The sequence below is a fragment of the Acinonyx jubatus genome, chromosome B2, assembly GCF_027475565.1.
Source record: "Acinonyx jubatus isolate Ajub_Pintada_27869175 chromosome B2, VMU_Ajub_asm_v1.0, whole genome shotgun sequence".
Taxonomy (NCBI): Eukaryota; Metazoa; Chordata; class Mammalia; order Carnivora; family Felidae; genus Acinonyx; species Acinonyx jubatus.
This window is the reverse complement of record NC_069385.1, coordinates 73997047-74020000: the sequence shown is the minus strand read 5'-3', so window position 1 is coordinate 74020000 and position 22954 is coordinate 73997047. Positions and strand designations below refer to the sequence as shown.

General features: G+C 39.7%; 1 protein-coding gene across 8 annotated transcripts in view; it reads right to left on the bottom strand.

Moving 5' to 3' along the window:
* Positions 1 to 21866, bottom strand: part of SYNCRIP (synaptotagmin binding cytoplasmic RNA interacting protein) — a 31240-nt gene extending 9374 nt beyond the window's left edge. For 3 of the 8 annotated variants that reach the window (XM_053222495.1, XM_053222496.1, XM_053222494.1), the window contains exons 1-10: positions 21740 to 21866; positions 19258 to 19417; positions 18463 to 18581; positions 18239 to 18346; positions 15718 to 15831; positions 15441 to 15617; positions 5079 to 5214; positions 3910 to 4115; positions 1606 to 1755; positions 1167 to 1288 (exon numbers count right to left, since the gene is read on the bottom strand). In XM_053222495.1, the coding sequence (XP_053078470.1) occupies positions 1167 to 1288; positions 1606 to 1755; positions 3910 to 4115; positions 5079 to 5214; positions 15441 to 15617; positions 15718 to 15831; positions 18239 to 18346; positions 18463 to 18581; positions 19258 to 19405 (1280 nt within the window). In that variant the 5' untranslated portion in view covers positions 19406 to 19417; positions 21740 to 21866. Of the gene's footprint in view, positions 1 to 1166; positions 1289 to 1605; positions 1756 to 3909; positions 4116 to 5078; positions 5215 to 15440; positions 15618 to 15717; positions 15832 to 18238; positions 18347 to 18462; positions 18582 to 19257; positions 19418 to 20780; positions 20996 to 21739 lie in introns of those variants that run through there. The other 5 variants (XM_053222498.1, XM_027057303.2, XM_053222497.1 and 2 more) reach the window with 4 other exon arrangements.
* Positions 21867 to 22954: the final 1088 nt, after the last annotated feature.

Sequence of the window (22954 nt, the reverse complement as noted above, 5' to 3'; positions counted from 1 at the left end):
CACTTACTTTCTGCCACTGAATGAATAAAACCATCAGTTAACTGTTTTCTGTAACAGGGAAAAGTTATTTTCACTGCAGAGTATACTCAAGGGGTTTGAGATATAGAGCATTTACTTCCCCCTCAAAACCTAACTTTCTATAATCTTTTTCCTTATACTACCATTAAGTCTATAAAGCACATCTCTTTGGTCCTAAAACAAGTATAGATCACTTGGATAATCACAGTACAAGACATCTTACATAATTCAGTCTGATCCCCTTTTAAAATAGAAGAAACTGAGGCTCAGAACTAGCCAACTTGCCTAACCACAATTGTCAAATGCAATAATTTGATTACTTCCCTGATTATGAAATAAGAGAAATAAATAGAAGCACCCTGACCCTTCTTTTGCATCCCACATAGAGCACTGGGCAGAAAACTGGCCTGAGATACAGTTAAGTTCAGTGATTCTTGTTCTTGCATCAAATAGCAATTATCCATCTTCCTCCTCAGAAATTAATTACCAACTTCAAGTTTTTAAATTGTAAACTTCATTCTTACCCAGCTAAAAGTTTCATTCACTGTTAATGAGCAGATATCCTTTAACAGATACTCTAGAAAGATCCAATTTATGCAATACATTACACTTAGTTGTTTTTTTACCTCAATACTATGTTATTTGATTAACTATACTCTTATTTCATTTTTCAAAACCCATATATGAAATCTCTGAGGTGGCAACAGGCACTATGTATTGGTAAAAAAGCCTCTTTCAGATATAGAGGAAGCAGAGTTTATCATAATTGGGAGATTTAATATTTTCTACCTCTGAGGGAAAAAACTCTCCATCCTTTAACCAAATATATGAACGCTTGTGGACAGCTAATATTTAAAACATGTAATTCAGGAGCACATTCTGTAAAACATAGCAGGAAATACCCTAGACTGATTTTCATTTATTACACAGAACTCTAGTTATTTAGAATTATGATTATTTTCACAAGTATGACCAATAGCAACAGCTCAATACACATTTCTTGAAATTCTGGGCATTTCTCAGTGGCTCAAAGCTTTCAAGTATTCTTTCAGAAATAAAGGCATGTTATGCAATTATTTAACAGGTTTGAGCAATACTTGTTTTTCATTAATCTACCAACATTTTAAATTTAGACAATTTTCACTTACATTTGATTCTTTGCTGCTTGCCTCTGAGCTTTTCTTTCTTTCCTTTTCTGATCTGGTGGCTTAGCAAAAACAATTTCAATATTTTCTCCCTCCAAATCTTTGCCATTCATTTCTTCCATAGCCTTAAAAAGTGAGGTACTCATCAACAGAGAGGACTTTAACAACAATTTTAATTCATTTGAAGTCAAAAAATCATTTCATTAGTGTTGGAAGGATAAGATCCAATAGGACTGTTAGATTTTTATCTAAAGATCCAGCTCTTCAACTAATTAACTTTTTGACTTAGTTTAGTGAGTTATACAATTTGCTAAGGCCAATAAAGGTTAACTGGAGTAGATTACATGACCTCTTAGTGTCCTTCAACTTTTTAGAATACTCTTGATACTAGAATGACTAAAAATCATTAGTTTAATTTAGATGCCTACAATAGTTCTTTTACCTTGACAGCACCATCTCGCTCATCAAAATGAATGAAGGCATAATCTTTTAGTTTCTTCACTCGTTCCAGTTTCCCAAACTGACTAAATGCTTTTTCTAAAATCTCTTCTGTTACAGTATTGGCAAGGTTACGTACAAACAGCACTTTTACCTGAAAATTAAGAAAAAAACAGAAATTCTCTGTGTATTTCCAAAGGGTTCAATTTCCAGGATGCCACCACCCCACCCACCATACATAGTTTTAGTCATTACCCATTAGACAAGTATCAGAAATATAATATGACTAAGTTTTCAACTCATTTGAGTAAAAACCGAGGAATGACTGCTAGATCTGATGAGTGAGAAACCTGAACAGACACCTCATCAAAGATACAAGCATACGAAGAGATGCTCAAACTGACGTCCTTAGAGAACTGCATTTAAAAACAAAGAGGGGCACCTGGCTGGTTCAGTCGGTGGAACACACAATTCTTGATCTCGGGGTTTTAAGTTCAAAGCCCCACACTGGGTGTAGAGAGTAGTTTTTAAAAATCTCTTTAAAAACATAAATAAAAACAAAAACAATGAAATGCCACCACATACCTATTAGAATGGCCAAAACCCAACACTAACACCACCCAATGCTGGTAAGGATATGGAACAGAAACACTGCTAGTGGAAATGCAAAATGGTACAGCCACTGTGGAGAACAGTTCAGTTTTTTTATAAAACTAAACATACTTTACCATACAATCTGATGATTGCACTTTTTGGTATTTACCCAAATGGGTTGAAAACATGTCCACATAAAAACCTGCATATGGTTGTTTACAGCAGCTTTATTCATAACTGTCAAAATTTGGAACCAAAATGTTCTTCAGTAGGTGAATGGATAAATTGCAGTACCTCCAGACAATGGATTATTATTCGGTGTTAAAAAGAAATGAGCCATCAAAGCCATGAAAAGACATGGAGGAATCTTAAATGCATGTAACCAAGTACAAGAAGATAATCTTAAAGAGCTACATATTGTATGATTCCAACTATAGGACATTTGGGAAAAGGCAAAACTATGGAGACAATAAAAAATCAATAGTTGTCAGGGGTTAGAGGGGATGGTGGGGATGGTAGGGATGGGGGAATCAGGGAGGATTCCTAGGGTAGTAAAACTATTCTGTATGATGCTATAATGAATGCATATCATACATTTGTCAAACCCATAGAATGTACAATAGAATAAATCCTAACACGAACTATGGACTTGAGAGTATATAAGAACTCTGTAAGTTTTTCAAAATAAAGCAAACAACGCTTAACAGTTTTTATTAAATTAGTAATTACTTTGTAATCAATGTAATCAAAGATGGAGGTGGTCATTTCCTACTAATGTGAATTCCATGCCTTGAGATAGTTGTTGAACACTTAACACAGGTGGTCAAAACTAGTTAGAATCTGCTTCTGAAAGGTGGATAAAGAAGGGAGGGAGCATTCAAAATACTGACAAATTCTTTCAATCCAGAAATCGCCTCAAAGTACCGTTATAAAAGTTGACCCTTTATTAGGAAACATCATTTCCTCCTAAAATACCTGAAATAACACCTGAATTTAAAAATCCAGTAAGAACTTAATAGGCCAATGGAAAAAATAGTATGAAGTATTTTCTGTCCTCAAGACTACTTATCCTTTAGTAATATTCATAGTTCTGGCATTCACACTACTTTCTTGATTTAAGTGAATGAGTTGTATTTGCTAGCCTATCACCATTAAAAGGGTTTCTTAAATGACAAAGAGTAGAATAACTTAACTAGAACTGCACTAGTGAGTAAAGTGTTGACTCAAGAGATGTTTGTTCTCATAGGATGTCTCAACTGACTGCTGAAGCAGGATACCTAATAATAGCTAAACCTTGTAACTGCAGCAACTCTGCTGAGGCCAATACAGTTCACTATTTTTAGGAGTAGGACTTTTAACACAAAAACCATGAAAGCTAATGGCGCCATTCTCAAAAATGCAAAAATTGCTCTTAGAATACACACAAAACTGATGGTGAATTATTACTTCCACAGCATGTAGGCTAACTACTCATCATCATGAGAATGACAGCTACACAATTATGATCGAGTGTCCACAAATAAATTTTTGTATTTACTCTCTATGCACTTGGTTTTATTTCTGATGTGTGGCCTTAATAAAGAACACTTCTCTCACTTTCAAAAACGTGGTTTTGTGAAAAGTATACAATTCATTTTATAAGTTTCTTACTTCTCTAAAGCCTCCCGAATCCCTTTTGCCACCAACCCATCAAAAAAAAACTGACTGTCATTACCTTTGCCATCACTTCAGGATCAGGATCTTCTATAGGATCAGCCCATTCAACAGTTCCAACATTTCCCCAGACCTTGACTTTACCACTCATTAACCTACGCCTTGCCTGGGCAGCTGTTTTGTGATCTTCATATTCAAGGAAGCAAAAGCCTCTGTTTTTTTTCTTGTCATCTGGTTGGTGGTATAAAATGACGTCTGTGAGACCCTCTGAAAATAAGCAACCATTCCAGAAAAATTAGGTAAAATAAGAAAAAAGAAGATCAAAGGATTTTTCTAATACTTGAATATAAAAATGAAAAATAATCTCTTTTCTTTGAAGAGGACTCTCAAAAACATTGGTCCAGATAACTGACCTAATACACACACCTTCCAAGTGTTCTCAACACAAATATCCCCATGAAAAAAAATGTATTCTTTTTAATTAGACCCAAGGACTATTCTTCCATTAAATGACAAGGGGCATAAAATTTTTACATAACAATTACAAAAATGGCAGTGTAAGTCACATATGGTTAGACACTTTTCTCATTATGTAAATAAACATTAAAATTCCTTCTGATGGCACTTTCCTGGCCTCAGATATCAGTAACTATTTCAAATGAGATATTAGTATCACGTAAGATTTTGAATGTTCCTGGAGACTGGTAACAGTCTGATAATCTGCTAAATATTCTAGGCAGACAAAACAATAAAGTAATAAAAGCAGCTTGATTTGGTCACTATTCTAAAAAATGCTTTAGATTTCAAAGAAATTACACCATACTGACATTGATTATATAATCTCTTGCTTATAAAAATACTTACCATTCCAATAATTTAGAAAATCTAATCATGGAAACAATCCCACTAAGAATGTCAAGCTAGCACCTAAAAATGCATAGAACACACAGATTCCAAAACGAGATGCACAGATTCTGCAGATAGTTCAAATCTCAACTGCATTCCTTAAGAACTACACAGCATTCAGCAAGTTATTTCCCAAAACCCTCAGTACCTGTTTTCCTGATCTTACTTACAAAATACTTACAGAATGGAGCTACCTATCTCCCACAGTTGGGAGTAAGAATGCCAGTCAATAAATGTAGTGTTTGTAACAGTGCTTGACATGCAGAAGTATGCAATTACCTTCAGTATTAGAAGTGCATCTCCTTCCACAAAAATCCAACTTACCTGTTACTTTGCTAAATTCTTCAAGAATCTGTTCCTTGGTTTTACTCTTAGGAATAGAGCCCACAAAAAGCCTATTGTTGGCCACTGAGATGCAGACACCAATGTGTTTTCCAGAACGAATTTCATGATTATTATACTGAAAGGGGAAGAAGTGTACCATATTTTTAAAATACAAAACATTTTATTATAAATGATTATAAACATAGATGCAACTTTTTAGGCAAATTTCAATGCTATGTTTATCAAGTATTTTTATCCTTTAAAAATATAGTTAGCATACGTAAGAGGAAACTGTAATCTGCGACAGATATGAAGATTACACTGACAAAACACTTAAAAAGTTTATGAATTAAATTAATGCAAAAATTTGTTAAATCCTTGAAACTTAGGAAACTTGGTAAGTTAGGAATCAGGTCTATGAGCAGCTTAAATTCAAAACTGCTGATTCCACAATACTTAATTTCTACTTAAATTCATCCTGGCAACCAGTTATCCTCATGCAAGAGAAATGGGATTCAAATACCAACAAGCTTTCTGCCTTTCTGTTAACCAGCATCAAATCTATTTTTTTCCATCTCCCTTTCACTCTTGTAAAAAGTTGCAATAAGGGATTTTCAGCTTCAAATATAAGTCTAAAAGGAGAGAACCTTCTTTTCCTGAATCCAACCCTACTTTTTTCCCCATTTCATTTTCAACAAACCTACAACAAGGTTGAAAAAAAATAAGTGGACTGATTAGGGTGCACATATAGAAGCAACTATAAAACTACAGTAAAAAGTCAAGTCTTCATGTAACCCATACCCCATAGAAGGATGAGATATTTATTATACAGGCAAAACCCAATCTGTCAAAGTCACAAATCTACTAATCAGTATGATTTACAAACCGAAGTTCAAAAATATTCAAGTTATCAGGGAAAGTGAATTATTTATATTATACAGTTAAAACTACCTCAAAATTTCATGTTAGCAATAATGGTAGCAGCAGTTACAATTTGATTAATCCCCCACACCTGGCCTCAAAATCTGTTTTGAGTATGTGCAAGTGGAGCTATAAACACTAAAGAATCAACATAAATTTCCATACAATTTATAGGCCAGCCTTATAGCCAAAGTGAAACCATTCCTCTCCCATTTTGGAAGTAAGCTTTATACCCCATGTGGGGCTTGAACTCACAACCCTGAGATCTAGTTGCATGCTCCATTGACTCAGCCAGCCAGGCACCTCTCCTCTTCCATTCTTGCATTAAAGGTACATCAGGTGCAAGACAAGAAAGCATACAGTAAGTCAGAAAATCAATTCCTCCCTGTCCCTTTCTCCATCTCCAGATACTCAAAATCTAACATGAAATTCAAATGTCCTTCCTCCAGTTCAAAACGGCTTTGTACTTTCTACCTCACTGATTCAATTCGTGCTATCAAAGTCTCTGGTCATCATGATCCCAGGATTATTTATATTCTCTACACTTATGCCAGAGACTTTAAAAAAAAAAAAAAAAAAAAAAAAGGAAAGAGGACAAGGGTGCACAGCTGGCTCTGTCAGTGGAGCATGCAACTCATGATCTCACAGTCATAAGTTCGAGCCCCACAACTGGGCATGGAGCCTACTTACAAAACAAACAAAAAAAGAGATGACAGTTTTTGCCTATTGAAAACAAACTCAATGACTCCCCATCACCACTAGATAAAGTTCAAATACTTGGACATCACATAAGTTTATCCTAAAATTCCTAGTATGTCCCCCTTCTCTCCACAACACTAAAATCTTAGCTACTTACACCTGAGCTCTCAAACAGCTTTTAGACTGCTAAGCCTCTGAATAAAATGCTTTCTCTGAAACTTCCATCATCCAAACTCCAGATTTGAGCTCACTGTGCAATACCTACATCCTAAAAAACAGGTCAACAAAACACCCTTCCACGCTTAACACAAACCAACAGTTCTAAAAGGAGTGATTTTGCTCCCCAGGGGACATTTGACAATGTCTAGAGACATTTTTGGTTGTCAATTAGGGATGTGGGCTTACTGCTGGTTATTTAGTGGGTACGAAGGCCAGAGATGATACTAAATATCCTACAATTCAGAGGATAGCCCAGTAAAACAGAATTATCAGATCTAAAATATCAACAGTACTGAGGCTGAAAAAGCCTGCCACAACTTTTTCCCCCATGGCATTTATATTAAGACCAAAAACCTCTTAAAACTAGAAATATATAGATTACCTGCAAACAGTAGTGCTATGGCTGAATCCATCATTGTATGGGATTATGAACAAGTAGACTACAATACCTTATAACAAATAAATTAATCTAAGAAACACAAATTACTTTTAAGACACGTGCATTCCCTAGATTTTTATAATCTAGCATCAGAACACAACCTTAATGACAAATCAATGGCTTTCAATTTGATCTAATCTGTAACCCCAGGAGTTGACAAAAACTAAGATATCAGAAAAACAGAAAAAAATACATAATATTCAAAGGTGAAAATAAGAGTTATTCTGAGGATGACAGAACTTGGCATAGTTTTCCTTCTGTGTTTTCATTTTCCAAAAGTTCTAAGAGCTAGACCTGTTTACTATAAGGAAACATCTAAATCTAAGTTTTAAAAAACTTAGAAAAAAAAAAGTTGTGGGGCACCTGGGTGGCTCAGCTGGTTACACATCTGACTTGATTTCAGCTCAGGTCATGATCTTACAGTTATGAGATCTGCACTTGGGTGTGTGTTGCTTAAGATTCTCTCTTCCTCTGCCCCTCCCCTGCTTGCACGCATTGTCTCCCTCTCTCAAAAAAAAAAACAAAAAAACAAACTTGTTAAAAAAATAGAATTCTTAGTTATAACACGTCCATCAACATTTAACAATTCTGCTTCAAAGTAGTAATGACTGTTTCTGTTATTATTTACAGAAGAAAAGCTTCTTCACTTCTAATTCATCATCACTTGCCCTGCTAATAAGGTTTACCAATCCTGGATAGATAGAAGGTTATTTAGGATGACTGTGGTCTCTAAACAGTATAAGTGACATGAAGATTTATTGGGACTTCTAAACTAAACTATAATGCTTTATCCACATTTTTTTTAATTAAAAAAAGATAAAACAATTAGAGCTAACACAGAGAGTAAACTGGCTCTTCAATTAAAATAAATCATTAAAGGGGCAAAGGAGACCCTCTGGGCATATTGTCCAAAAAAGCAAAAGTACCCAGAGGGGCGCATGGCTGGCTCAGTAAGGCACAGCATCCAACTCTTGATCTCAGGGTCGGGGGCTTACGCCCACATCTGGTGTAGAGACTACTTAAGAGAGGGGGGGAAAGTACACAATACCCAGCAATAAGCATTTCTTGAAGCAGTGCCCTATTAAACATGCATTTTTATGTGCATCTGAATTATTTAACGGTTCTCACTCTTTAGTAATTTTAAGACCAATCTATCACCATAAATTCACAAACGTTGCACCCCAGCAGGTGGGTAACAGTGAGATGAGTGGCAGAAGGGCATGTTGAAACTGTTCTGAACCTTAACACAGATTCTAATGTAATGCTGATAAACCGTCTAACCCTCAACAGGTAATACATCAGGACACTATCACAGTATCAAAATTAACAACAACAACAAAAACGTGATGCCTTCCAACAAAGAAGTTGGGCGGTGATGTTAAGATATTTAAAAAATCTAGCTTTCAGGGACACTTGGGTGGCTCAGTTGGTTAAGGGTCCGAATTGGGCTCAGGTCATGATCTCACAGTTCGTGAGTTCGAGCCCCAAATTGGGCTGTCAGCCAAGATCAGCCAAGATCTGATGTCAGTCAGATCCTCTGTCTCCCTCTCTCTGCCCCTCCCCAGCTCCGGCACGTGCTCCGTCTCTCTCAAAAATAAACATTAAGGTCGATGGAGTGGCTCAGTCAGTTGGTTAAGCGTCCCAACTCTTGGGTTTAGGCTCAGGTCAGGATTTCACTGTTTCTAAGTCTGGGCCCTCCAACAGGCTGTGTGCTGACAGCATGGAGCCTGCTTGGGATTCTCTGTCTCCCTCTCTCTGCCTCTCCCCTGCTTGCTGTCTCTCTCAAAATAAATAAACTTTAAAATATATAAATAAGATAAACATTTTTAAAGAATCTATCTTCCAGATTCAGTATCATAGTGAGGTGACCAAATAAAACAAAGATGAACTTTGAACATGAATCAATACAGTTTCACTCTTTCAGAACACCAATACTGGAGTTGTACAGTACAGAATATTCCCACCATCTAGGCTTAAAATCTCAAGTCACTTTTTCCTGCCGTCGTAGCCAGTCAGTCACCAAATGCCCCCAAATTTAGCAATCTCAGATTTGGAATCTAACTCACAAGTGGTTTTTCAGTCCTAACTCTTCCCACAGCAGCAAAGCCACTACCTCCTCAGCCTACTTTATTCTTAAACATTTCTTAAGTAGAAAATACTGAAGCCAAAATCTACTTCCCTAAAAATTCTACAATAACTATAGATTTTCTTCCCCAGATGACAGCACTTCATATACTCCACACAATGCTCAGGATTTAGCTGTTCTCTAAACCTGGCTAATCATTCCTTCTCTGATACTGGCAAACTAATGTGCCTCCCAAGAGTGTCACCAAATAGTGATATCCATAACATAATACTGTAGACACAGACTGAGATTGAGGAATCTAGAATAAATTGGAGACTACTGCTAATCTTCCACTTCTAAACATTTTTCTGTAACACAACAGTCCATGATTACCTGAGCTTATTTGGCAACCACACCACACTGCTTACTTACACTACAGCTTACTTGTGAAATCAGTTGTATATAGGACTTGACGTTTGTCCTGACTCAATTCCATCTTGCTGGTGTTAACTATCTGTTTCAGGCTATCACAATCTTTTAAGATTCTGATTTTTGTCATCCAGGGCATTTATCACTCACTACATGAAGAGTCAAGTCACCAGACATATGACAGCAGTCCAGCTATGCCCTGATTTATAAACATTGATAAAAATTAGAATGGAACATATAGCTTACCATCGCCTATTATTTCTCCTTTGAAAATCTCTAGCCTCTCTCCTTTCTATATAGCTGCCACTTTCCTGGTCTTTCTTCTCTTCATCCAAACATTCTTCATTATTCTGTTTTTTATACCATGCTACCCACATTAACACTCGAAAGTTTAATGGCACCATGGAAACTTAGCCCCATAGTCATGACTACTACCTTCTGGCACTGACTTTATACTATACTAGTTTCATCTCCCATTTCCTTCAACAATACACTGCTTCAACCAGATTACCTATTTCCTTTCACTGTCCTGCTCAAACTTCTTTATCACAAAGCCTTCCAAAATAACCCCAACACAATCTATGCCTTCATCCCTGTTAGCATCTGAAAAAGGCATTTGCATCCCTGTTACCCTCTGAACGATGCATCTGTGTCCTATAAAATCATGAACTCAATCAAACTACCATGTAGGTCCAAAGTCTTCATGTTAAACACACTATTTGCTAAAGTGCTACAAAGTATGTCGTGGACCTATCTTGTCAACTGCATTCATCAAAATGGTTTTATACATGCTACACCAGTGTACATCAACCACTTCAGTGAATAAAACCCATCAGTGCCTATCAAAACCATAACTGTTTTGGTTTTTTTTTTTTACATTTATTTTTGAGAGACAGAGCACAAGTGGGGGAGGGGCAGAGACAGAAGGAGACACAGAATCTGAAACAGGCTCCAGGCTCTAAGTTGTCAGCATAGAGCCCGACGCGGGGCTCGAACTCATGAACTGTGAGATCATGACCTGAGCCAAAGTGGGAAGCTTAACCGACTGAGCCACCCACGTGCCCCAAAACCATAACTTTTAATATGCAAATAGAGATCAACTATTCCAGTATTTGTAATATAGGCACTATTAGCATTTTCAGCAGGGTATTTATTTCTATTATCTAGGACTGCAATGGACACTAAAATGCCAGTGGCCCTGAGCTCCAATTCGAGCAGCACACCACAGAAATACATATACACACTTGCCTGCCCTTCTTCCCGGTCTTTGGGACAACAACAAACACTACACATTGGATATTTCCAAATATCCCCCTGGGGATGAGGGGGAAAGCATTACCCCCTATAAATGTACATTAATTCAAAGTTGACACGGAATACATAATTACAAACGGAAATCAGAAAACCTTTAAATACTAATATGTGACTATAGCTAATATGGGAAATATAAGTTCTTGGGTCATAAATAATAGATTAGATGACACTAGTCAGCCAGTCAGGGTATTTATCTAGCACCTACTGAGTTATTACATAGTGGCACTGTTGTAAATGTCAGGGATACAGGAAAAAAGAGCTTGTATGCTGGAGGAGAGAGATAAGCAAATACTTTACAAAGCCAAGAAATAATTTTAAGTACATCTGAGCATTCTGTTTTATTGTGTTCATGATACAGTCACAGAGCAACTGGGTGGTAAGTTGCTCAAAGTCAGGAAAGGCCTTCTAGGAAGACCTGATCTATAAGAAGGCAGTAGCCATGGTAGCTAGGGGAGTGTTCAAAAGCGGAAGAGCAGAAGGTGGCCTTGAGATGGAAATGGTCACAGCTTATGTGGGAGGCAAAGTATGGACGGAGGAGTAATAAAGAAAAAAAGAAATGTAAGCAGAAACTTGATCAGATAGGGCCTTGTTTGGGAGCCATTATTAAAGTTTTCAGCATGGGAATGTTGTGAACTAACCTATGCTGTTGAATGGTAACACTGTAAAGGGGCAATGGAAAGCAGTGACTAGATAGAAGCACTCTTTGAATGGTACTTTAGACTAATGTGGTAGCAATGTAGATAGATGCCAAAAATATTCTGGCAGCAGAAACAGAACTTATTTCCTGTGCTCCTTTTTAACACTACCTAAGTGCCTACATAATTAAAGAATTAGGCTACCTGATGACATAATTTATATTGCTGGCTTTAAACTGGTAGGTCTGGTCAACGATAAGAACTCAAACTAAACAAACCCGGTATCGAACTAAAGCTATATGGCCTCCTATAAGTCACCCAGGCTATTTACTCTTCTACAGAATGAAGATAATTCCAGTTGCTTTAAAAAATAGGTAGTATTTAAAGGTAATAATGTAACACCCTAGCACAGCTCCTGTGTCTTAACAAGCACTCAACAGGTAACTATTATTCACCTTTCACAAACTTAGCTCCTGCTTCCCTGGCAAGATTTTCATCATTTGGCAATAAATTTATTGCCCAAAATACGAAGCAAACGTTGGGTGAAAACCAGTCATTTAAAAAGTCTACAGGTGCTTAACTTCATGCCTCTTTTTCAGCTGTTATTATCAATTAACCTATTTTTATAAGTAATTCAGATGCAAATTTAAAATCCACAAAAATTTTTTAAAGTAAACTCTACCTCCAAAGTGGGGCTCAAACTCACGGCCCTGTGATCAAGAGTCACATGCTCTAGCAACTGAGCCAGCCAGGCACCCCAGAATCCACAATAGTTTTTAATCTGGGGGACAGGGAGGGGAGGGATTATTCCTGGATCATACCAAAAATAAGGCCAAATACATAATCTTTTTTTCAAAGTAAGTTCTACACTCAACATGGGGTCTGAACTCATGACCCAGAGACGAAGAGTCACATACTCTACCAACTGAGCCAGCCAGACTATCTCGATCTAAAGGTACTCAGGACACTCAAAGGACAGGAAAGCAAAAAGAAATGGTCTTCCTGCTTCCATCTTGTCTGATCTATAAATAATCCCAAATAGACATTTTTTTAAAACTTATTATCTACAACTAGAATGACCATTCTATTAATCTTCTATAAAAATTCACCTTGGATATTGGTGTAATTCAAGTAGACTCTCATGACATGACACAAGAAGGGACAGTTTTCAAAATATGCTCCCTTAAAGAACACATTTAGAAGAGTACTCATTTCCACAATACTAAGTAGCAAAGGACGTCCTCGTTAACTTGATTTATTTCTCTAGAATATTTCATTTCCTCAAAAGTCTAGTCCTCCCTTTTTACTGTTACATTACGGCAAGCCTCCCAATTCTGTTATCAACATAATCCTACCACAGTAAAACACCCTTTAAAAAAAAGCAACGATGTGGGGCACCTGGGTGGCTCAGTCGGTTAAGTGTCCAACTTCGGTTCAGGTTACGATCTCGCGGTTCGAGCCCCACATCAGGGTCTGTGCTGACAGCTCACAGCCTGGAGCCTGCTTCAGATTCTGTCTCCCTCCCTCTCTCTCTGCCCCTCCCCAGCTTACACTTGTCTCTCTCATTCTCAAAAATACTTAAAAATTTAAAAATAAAATAAAAAATTTTTAAAAAAGCAACGATGATATACCCATTTCACCCTAGTGGATATAGTGGTAAAACCATTACAAAATGCAAAACTTCCTAATTTATCAGATAGGAAAAAATAAACATGTTCCCAGATAAGGACTCCAATCACAAAACCAGAAAAAATGTAAAAAAGAACAAGAATTATTATTAGTTCCTGGATAAATTAAAATGGCTGGCTAGCTACCTATGGAACTTTCTGAATTATAACTGAAAACTTAACTATATTAATGAGACTACATCCTAAGCCCACAGCAATGCAATTTTGGACTGTATTATTTGTTAAGCCAAGGCAACTGCCCAAACTGAAACATTATTTCATAATGACTATTTACTGGCACTCAAAATCGTCATGTTACAATAGGATTATAGATCATCTTCCTCTAATGAAGTATTTTTTATGGATTTTGGACATTGTCTACAAATACTGCAGTGAGGACCTGCCATAAATAGTGCATTTTGGTAGCAAGAATTAAGTGGCCTACAAATGTTGGTTTAATGATTCCTTTTAAAAATGTTAATACACAAATCACCACTTATACACTAAGTAACCACCCTTGTTAAACAATAAAAGCTTTATGTAATACCTAGTATATAAAATGGGTCTGAAATTAATGGTAAATTCTGTACTAGCTTGCTGTATTAAGATAGTTTGCTGCCTTCTCATTCACATTTCCGTATTAAAATTTACTGCTACTCTATTGCTACCTGGCAAAAATGTTCTATTTGTTTATAGATTAAACCAGATGATTTCTAAAGTTATCTTTCCAGAACTCTAAAAAGTCCTTAATTTTACATGAACTGCTCAAAACTAAAATTTTGACAGCCCAAAGGTTACAAGTGAATGGTTCCCTATAGAACTATAGCTGCTCTGAAATAGGAAGCATTCTTTAAATGAGGGAAAAATCACCCATGATTTAAAAGTACCTAAACTCCCAAATTCTTTTTTAGAGACACCACCTATAATCTTTCAAGCAGCACTATTCTAATGTTAAGTTTTTATCACAGTCAATTACATACACCAAATGAGAAATTCAATCACCATGGAAAGCAAAACAAAGTATAGTTGGCTTTTCAACCCTTAAGGTATGTTTTAAAATGTAGACCATCTGATGGTGAGGAAAGGAAAAATTCAGGAAAAATCAATCCAAGAATTTTAAGATTGTTTAGTATCCCCTACAAAATATGTAAGCCAATAAGGCAAATTTAACAAATATCTGCCATAGTGGACAATTTTACAAAAGTTCCTCCCCAGTTTACTTTTTGATACATTTCTTGGGTTGAAATTAACCCTTGACCTCTTCAATTATAAAATGTAGAATCCATGTGAGCCACAAAATTTAATAAAACTAGTTTAAAGAAGAGCTAAGCCATAATTTGATTAAAGCTCTTTTTTTAAAGTTGGCAATGTAACTAGGTCTTCACACCTTACATCTGGTACTTTAAATCAAATATTGCCACTCAGCATGAAATCTTTTATTTCATGAACTAGAAATTTGTCATCACAATGTCTTTATATTTTATAGAAAGAGGAATGGCCCAGGTACAGCCACAAAGTAAGGAAGGCCTACCTATTACAGTCACTTTCTTAAATCTTTTAACATTCCTATTAAAAAAAAAAAAATCACCAAACCAGATGTTTCAAAGAATAACTCAGAATTCTGATACAGTGCCTTATATATAGATCCTCAGTCAGGTACAGCCAGAAAATAAGAAAGCCCTACCTATTAGTTACTTCCTTAAATCTTTTAACATTCCTATTAAAGAGTAAAAAAATCACTAAGCTACATGTTTCAAAGAACAAGTAACTCAGAATTCTGACACTGTGCCTTATATATAGATCCTCAGTCCAGTCAACTACATATAAAGAATACTGCTACAATAACTACAACAAAGAATGTAAAAGTGCCTAATCAGCACTTCAAAAAACATTTGGTTAACTGTTAGGCAAAATAAGAAAAAACTTGACTTTATTAAAGACAGTGAATGTGAAGACTGGAAGAAAAAAACTTACCAGTTTAACAGCCTCCTGAGCGGCTTCTTTTGTACAAAAAGTGACAAACGCATAACCTCTATTGAGACCAGTGAGTGGATCCATCATTAGACGAAGATCCCATATCGGTCCAGCTTTCTCAAATAATGGAACAAGTTCATCCTCAAACAGATCTCTTGGGATCTTCCCCACAAATATCTGTAAATTAAACATGAAGTAAAAAACCATGGAGAGTTTCTTTAGGAAACCAGATACCTGCGCATTTACCACAAAAGGTACAAGTTTTTAGTTTCTTTACCTCAGTGCCAACAGAAGGCTGCTGACCTGAATAAACGGAATCTGGAGGCGGTCCCCCATACTTCCTCTGTCCAGTGGTCACATCAAGTGTGTAGCCTGTTCTTTCCAATAGTGCCTTGAAAAGTTCAAATGTCATTAATACATTTAATTCACAAGACCACACCCATGCATTTCACAGTTAAAAATCAATCTTGTTCAAAGCATTCCATTTACCTTGGCAACAATCCCTACAGTTTTCTGGTATGTTTTAGAATTTCTCCTTTAATGTACCCTTGTAGTAGCTCTAATTTTTAATGAAAATTTCAGGGCCCTACTCAAATTATTTCTGGTTTCCAATTAACTAGTGTTTAGCAAACAAACAACTAATATTGATTCATCAACATCTTTCAAGCCAGGGTCTGTACCTGTTCTGCTAATTTCTCCTAACTGTACCTAATTTGCTTGAGTTTAATTCTCTCCCAAAGGAGGAACTGGGTAAAGCTCCTTAATAAACTCCCTGTATCCCACACTTCTAATACACACTGCCAGCAATTCTGGGCACCAACCTTTGTAGAAATTACATTCCCTGAGAATGCCCCTTAACCTAGGAGTTACAGGAAATATAACAACTTAATTCATCTGACATTCAAGCACCATGCTTCCCCAGATGGCATGGTTCATTCAGAACAAATGAGAGCCAAAATGACTTTGAAAACTTTATGTAATTGCAACAATGTGAAATAACTTCTAGGTCTTATCTCCCCTAAAAGTGAACTGTTAAAATTTAAACAGTTCCTATTTACTAATCAGTGGTAGTTTCTCCTATCCCTTGGTATAAGGCAAAAGTACTAGAAAGTTGTCTATAATTAGCCTAAACAAACAAACAAAAAAACCCAAGAATTATTCTCCTCTGCCATCTCAACCAAAGTACAAAACCTGCTTTCTAAATAATAAAATCTAGTAATTGGCTAATAAATTCTGAAAAGAACAAAAACAAGCTAACACCAAGCACAATGACAAATTTTATCAAAATGCTGTCAAATGACCTGGGGTCACCTCAGTCTCTAGAAACGAAAATGACTAGACAGATTTCAAACACTTTCTACCCAAAGAACATTAAATATCTGTGAAAAAATACTATGATAAAAAAACTCCTCTATTACTAAACTCTAACAAAAAGGCCCACAAAGTGCTACGTTATTTTGAAGCAGCCTTTTTCTATCATACCCCAATGTTTATTTACGGATGCAACATTGGGCAACAAAAATAAACTGAAATCTATTACTAGAACATAAACTAAACCACTAAATGTCTCATCTTCCCTTTTTCCCATATGTAATCCCTGCACTTTTCACCTTCATCTTTATATGACTTACTTTTTATATCAATCCCTAAAAAATAGAAAAAAACTTATTCTTCAAACATCCTATAAAAGTGTCACTATGTCTTCTTGTTGCAATTTAAGAGACACTAAAGCTTCAAGCCACTCCCTCCCAGACAGAAAAGTCAAAATAAACTTTACATTTTTAACAAAAATTTAATAACCCTAACTCCCAAAATGTAAATTTAATCACAACTGATATAATAAAGACATCTACACTCCATTTCTATGGAAAAAACTGGATTTATGGTTTAAACACAATTCACTCACAGCCTGACCTGTAAAAGCCTCAAATATATGAATGACATTAACAGTTAACTCCTTATTCCAAGCTTCCCTCCTCCCATACCATTAAAACATCACTTAACACTCATAATTAACTTTCTTAAACCATAACTCTTGGTTCAAAGAGCATCAGCACACTGTAATAATAGCACCAGATTAAAACTAGCATGATCACATTTTCTATAAACTGAAACCTCAACACAACTAAAAACCAAAACAACCTAGTTGCATTTGAGGACATTTATTGCTCTACATGACCTTAAAAAAAAATAACTTCCACTCCCAACCTCAGTTTCTTCACTTGCATTTCTACACTCCTCAATATTACTGATAAAAGCTGCCTTTAGAAATGAACAAATCAGCCTTAAAATCAACAGTAATAGAAAAGAAGAAGGTTGTGTTAAAAATTCTAAATCCATTTAACTTGGGAGTTTGTGAATTCTAAGATAAGTCAACTGTTAAATGTACACTCCTCACCCAGTATGGGATGAACGGATTCCCTCCCATTTTTGTTCTACTGTCACTAATCTGGACTTCCAGCTTTTCAAAAAATGTTTAGAAATATGGTAGATGGTATTTAGGTCTTTGCTTTAGAATACCAAAAAACACTGATTTAATGCATAAATTAATAACAAGAAAAATTTAAAAGTGAGTTGTTCTAAAAACAGAAATAACTAAAGGCAGGAAACTTCAAAAGGCAGTAATTAGAAAAGATTAAATTATCTCAGGTTATTAACTCTCAACATCTTAAAGATGCACACCCACATTTCACATCCAAAGAATATTTACACCAAAGCTTAAAGAAAAAAAAAAATCCTTGAAAGAACTTAAAAACGAGGGGGGGGGGGATTAAAAAGAAAAGTTTTTAAAGACATACCTTAATTTTTGCCTCATCTGGTCCTTTGCTAGAATCCGCTACTTTGGTCCCTTGTTTTTCTCTCTGCCTATAAGTCTTCATGACTCCACATAAAAAGGCACTTTTGTTCTATAAAAAAATTTTTCAATCACATTTAACAACGGTCTTATCTGCATCTAATTCAATAAAACAAACTATATCAAAATTACTCATGTTTTTTCTAGTTACACTGACATCAACATTACCTGAACATGAGAGAGATCACTGTCTTTAAACTGCTGAAGAACTGCCAATGCGCCGTCTTCATTGAATTCTTTTAAAGCCTCGATAGCTCTTTCATCTAAGTCACTATGTGCAACCAGCCCTGGAGAAGAGAAAACTGAATTAGTTGTCAACTTTTAATACCTTTAGAAACTTTTTTTAAGAAACCATATTTGCCAATACAGGTACATGCTTGCCAAGTAAGAATTCTTCCATTTCCCTTACCTATATGAGAAACACACATGCTTTAATCATTCTGAACTAAATAAAACCTCTCAACCACACTTACAATGAATCAACTTCTTTTACATCTTCTTCTAAGTCACATAGTTTCTAAACGCTAAGTATTTCTACAGTAAATATGTAAATCCTAAAATCAACCAACAAAGTACCAAGCATGACAACTGAACCTCTACACGATTTCAAATACCACTAGGAAAAAAGCAACACCCACACCAAGACAGACAAGTCTATAGTTACCAGTTATTTAACAAGAATCCTACTATAAAAATACCCCAAAAAGTCACATGGCCTGCTCCCAACATTTAGCAGCTGTTGCTACCATCATATACTTATCCATCTGGCCAGCCAGCCTTTACCTCCTAACCCTTCCTTCTTCCCTCCCTCTACACCTTAACCTCTAGTTCACAACTATCACAACAAGGCAAAACTCTAGTTCCCACACTTATTGGAAACCACAAAAAGTTGCTATTTTAGCTCAAAGCCAGAAATCCAATAGAAAAATTTCATAATATAATTTTGCAAGTGTTAGTTCTTACCTGCAACGTAAATTTCATCTAGTTTTTCAGCAACTTTCTGTGGTAAACCAGCATCAAGCAATGTCTGAAAATTTTCTGAATGGATAACTGCAGAAGTAGTATCCATGGGCTCTTCAGTACCATTTCCATTAACATGTTCTGTAGCCATGTTTCCAGAGATCTGTTCAAACGCAATAAGCAAAATTAAACTAGGATCTTCAAAAAGGGTAGAGGAAATATAAGAGCCCCAATCTTTACTTTCTCTACCAATTTCTACACCAGCCAGCCTGAGCCTCCCTTTAAAGAAGCCTTACAGTCACTATCGCCTGACAAGCCAGATTTGGAGCGCGGGGCAGAGGAGGACAGATTCACTATGTTTTTCCTTAGCACCACCCCTGACTCACCTGCTAACACTCCCTAGGAAAAACCATATTACAAATGGAGCCCAATCAGCAAGAGGACAAGCCAGCGTGCCACATGCAGCTGTGGCAGTACAGAGAATGAGGTGTGTGGAGAAAGCAAAGCTGGGCTTTTCTCTCTCAAAGGTAAACCCCCAAAGTGCGCGCTTTTCCCGCCTGCCGCTTATAGATCTGTAACAACAGCCAGCGAAGAACAAAGCGCTCACACAAGCTACCTTCCTACCACCCAATTTCTCCACCCTTCACCCCCGCACCCAAAGCCCGCCCCCAACTCCGCACCCAAAGCGGCAGCCTCACCGCTGCGGCCACCAGGAGCCCATTAGAAACACGTGCTCTGCGCCTTCAAATGTCCTACAACTTCCTCCAACGGAAACCCAGAGTCCCAGGCCAAGACGACCATCACCGACTCCCAACGTCAACCTGAAGCCAAGATCGGAGCCCCCAAAAAGCAGCAGCAGCACAACCTCGCCCCTCCACACCGAGGCCGCGGCGGCGCCAGGCCACAGGCTCTCCCCGCCCCCCCCCCCAGCGCCGCCGTCTCCGCCGTGACACATGGCTCTCTCCGCCCCGGGCGCCGGCGACCCCCGGCCGCCCGCCCGCACCGCCGAGACCTGAGCCGCGGCGCATGGTGCAAGCCCCCACCCCTCTCCCGTCCGTGCACGGACTGCGGCGCCGGAGCAAGCTGTCCCACCCCCAGACAGAGGCCAGTAACCCGGCGGAGTGAGGGCGTTCCGCGAACTGCCTAACGCCCGCCGGACCGCGAGCACCACCCAAGCTCGCCGCGCGGCTGCGGGACGGGACCAGCTCCTCTCCGCCCACTCCCGCGCCGCGGTGACGGCCACGACAGCACCAACTCCGCCGCCGCTCGCGGTCCGCGCGGGCCATGGGGCCGCCTCCTCCCTGGAGCGCCGCAGACAAAGCCCGAACGGCGGCAGCACATGGAGAATAGAAGGAAGTGGCGGCGCGGGCTGCGGCCTACTCTCAAGCAGCCCCAGTCAACGTGCTCCTCTCCCCCTTGGAATCCATTTTCCAGAAAAGCCGGGTTCTCCCCACACCTCCCTCGCCCAGCTCACTCCACAATGTCACGGTGCTCCCCTCCCAGACCCGGGTCCTGGCGGTCGTTACCTCCCCGTTGGGCTGCGGCGGAAGAATCCTGTCCGAGGAGATCGGGTTGCGGGAAACGCGTGCTCGCTGCTCCCTGTGTCCGGCGCGAGTGGAGCTGTTGTAAAATGGCGGCCGAAGCTCACGCCGCTGGCAGCAAACCCGATCCAGTTCCACTCGCCTCCGAGCGCGCTCCCGGTGCGCGCGCGCGCGCCCGCGTGACCCCCCCCCCCTTTCCCTCCCCTCCCTCGCGCGTCCGCTTCTCTCACTCCCTCTGCCCCTGCCCTCCTCCAGCTCCTCCTTCTCCCCCTACCACCACCGCCACCGCCACCACCACCACCACCACCACCACCACCAGCAGCCTCCGTCCGCCTCCTTCTCTCGGTCTTTCTTCTTCCCTTCCCTGCTCCTTTGCCCCACCACTCCCAGTCCCGTCCGCGGCCGCTCAGGCACGAGTGACCGCCTTTCCCCTCCTCGCTCGAACGCTCGCTCACACCCTCCCTCGCTCGCTCTCTCGACTCCGTCCCCCAGTCCCAGCCGAGTCGGCTCCTCTCTTTCTCTCTCCCGCGCTGACGTGACGACGTAGCCTACGCCTCGGGACGCGCGCCCGCGGGCTCCGCCCCCACGCCCCGCCACCTCCCTTGCTCCTCACCTCCCGGGGGAGGGGGACGCAAGACCCCGCCCTTCCGCTCCGGCGGCGACGGAGGGGCCGAGAGTGAATGAAAGACCCGCCCCTTCCCTTCCCGACACTCCCCCTCCCGCTCTCCTCCAGGCGGGGCGGGCCGGCTCAGCGTGTCCCACTCGTTCTCCTTTGTCAGGAGACAGGCATCTCCCCACCCCGCCCCACCCCACCCCCACCGCAGCACCACGCGCACGCCACCCCCACCGAGCTCCTGCCCGTCCCAACCCCCGCCCCGTCCCGGGCCCGCGAGGCACGGGGCGAGGGGCGCGGAACGCTACCGCAGCTGCTTGAGGACACCCACCGATCCGTGCGCGCCCGGCCGCCGCCCCCGGCGCCGCGGCCGCGTAGCCGTTCGCGGCGGTGTCCACGCCGCCGCCGCCCGGCGCTCTTCTCGCTCGGGAAGCTGCAGGCGCACGTGTCCCCCGGGGCGGGGCGAGGCAGACAATGGGGCGGCGGGGGGAGGGGAGTGGCGCCGAGACCCGCAGACCTCTGGTTAACCTAGCCGGTGGGACTCGAGTACGGGAGTCGCTGCGGGGAGAGCGGTTCTCTCCCTGGCCGGACAATGGGACCTCCCGGGGCCCCGCGCCCGCGCAGCTTCACTTTCGCGAAAACCTTGGGCGGAGGGAGGGGTTCCCGTGGCTCGGAGGAGGAAACCCTGGCTGCTTTTAGGAGGAACGGGGCTCGTTCCAGCGGACCCAGAAGCGACTCCGGCCGTGGGATGATACGAAGGCCAGATTTGGAAGCGAAACCGCCCGGTGGTGAAGAGTTGTGCAATAGTCTGTTTCAGTCCCTGGCCTTTTAAGCAGTTAAGGGCTTCCTCATAGCACAGTTTGAGCAACTTGAAGTAGCACAAAGCTGTGTGGTTAGGGCAACTGTGAGGAACATATCTGTGTTTCTTTTTAAAAATCTTAGCAACTAAATGTTACGTGGAGTGACATTTCCTTTGTAGCCGTTTACTAGTACAAGAAAGACAAGACAAAGACGTTAGAATTTCAGTCGCGGTATGGATACTAACTTTATCCAATTCAACTGTAATCTAATAGTGTCCTTTTTATTGAAAAGCTTTTTAAGAGCTCACTGGTTCCCGAAATAAGCTCTATGCTGTGACAACAAATCAGTGGTTCGAGGAAAAGTTAGATGAATACTCCTCAAAGTGATTAAGCACATAAAATGCTAGATTATTTTCCATAGGTAGCTGGAAATAGTAAATATTTGACCAAAGTACTATCTAGCCTATCTGTTCAGCAAGGATCTGACATCTCCGCTACCTAAAAATCCCTTACTATTAAACATATCTGCTATGGTATGCAGCTAATTCAGCAACAAGGATTTTAGCTCCTAATCCAAAGGTAGATAATCTTATAAATGAAAAACAACCCACATATTTACTACAAAAATAAAAAAATGAGTAATCTTAGGAATTAAAGAATGAAAATAATGCATCTGAACCATCCAACGCTTTTTTTAGACCTTCCTGGTGATGGACAGTCCTTAAAAAAAAAAAAAAAAAAAGCCT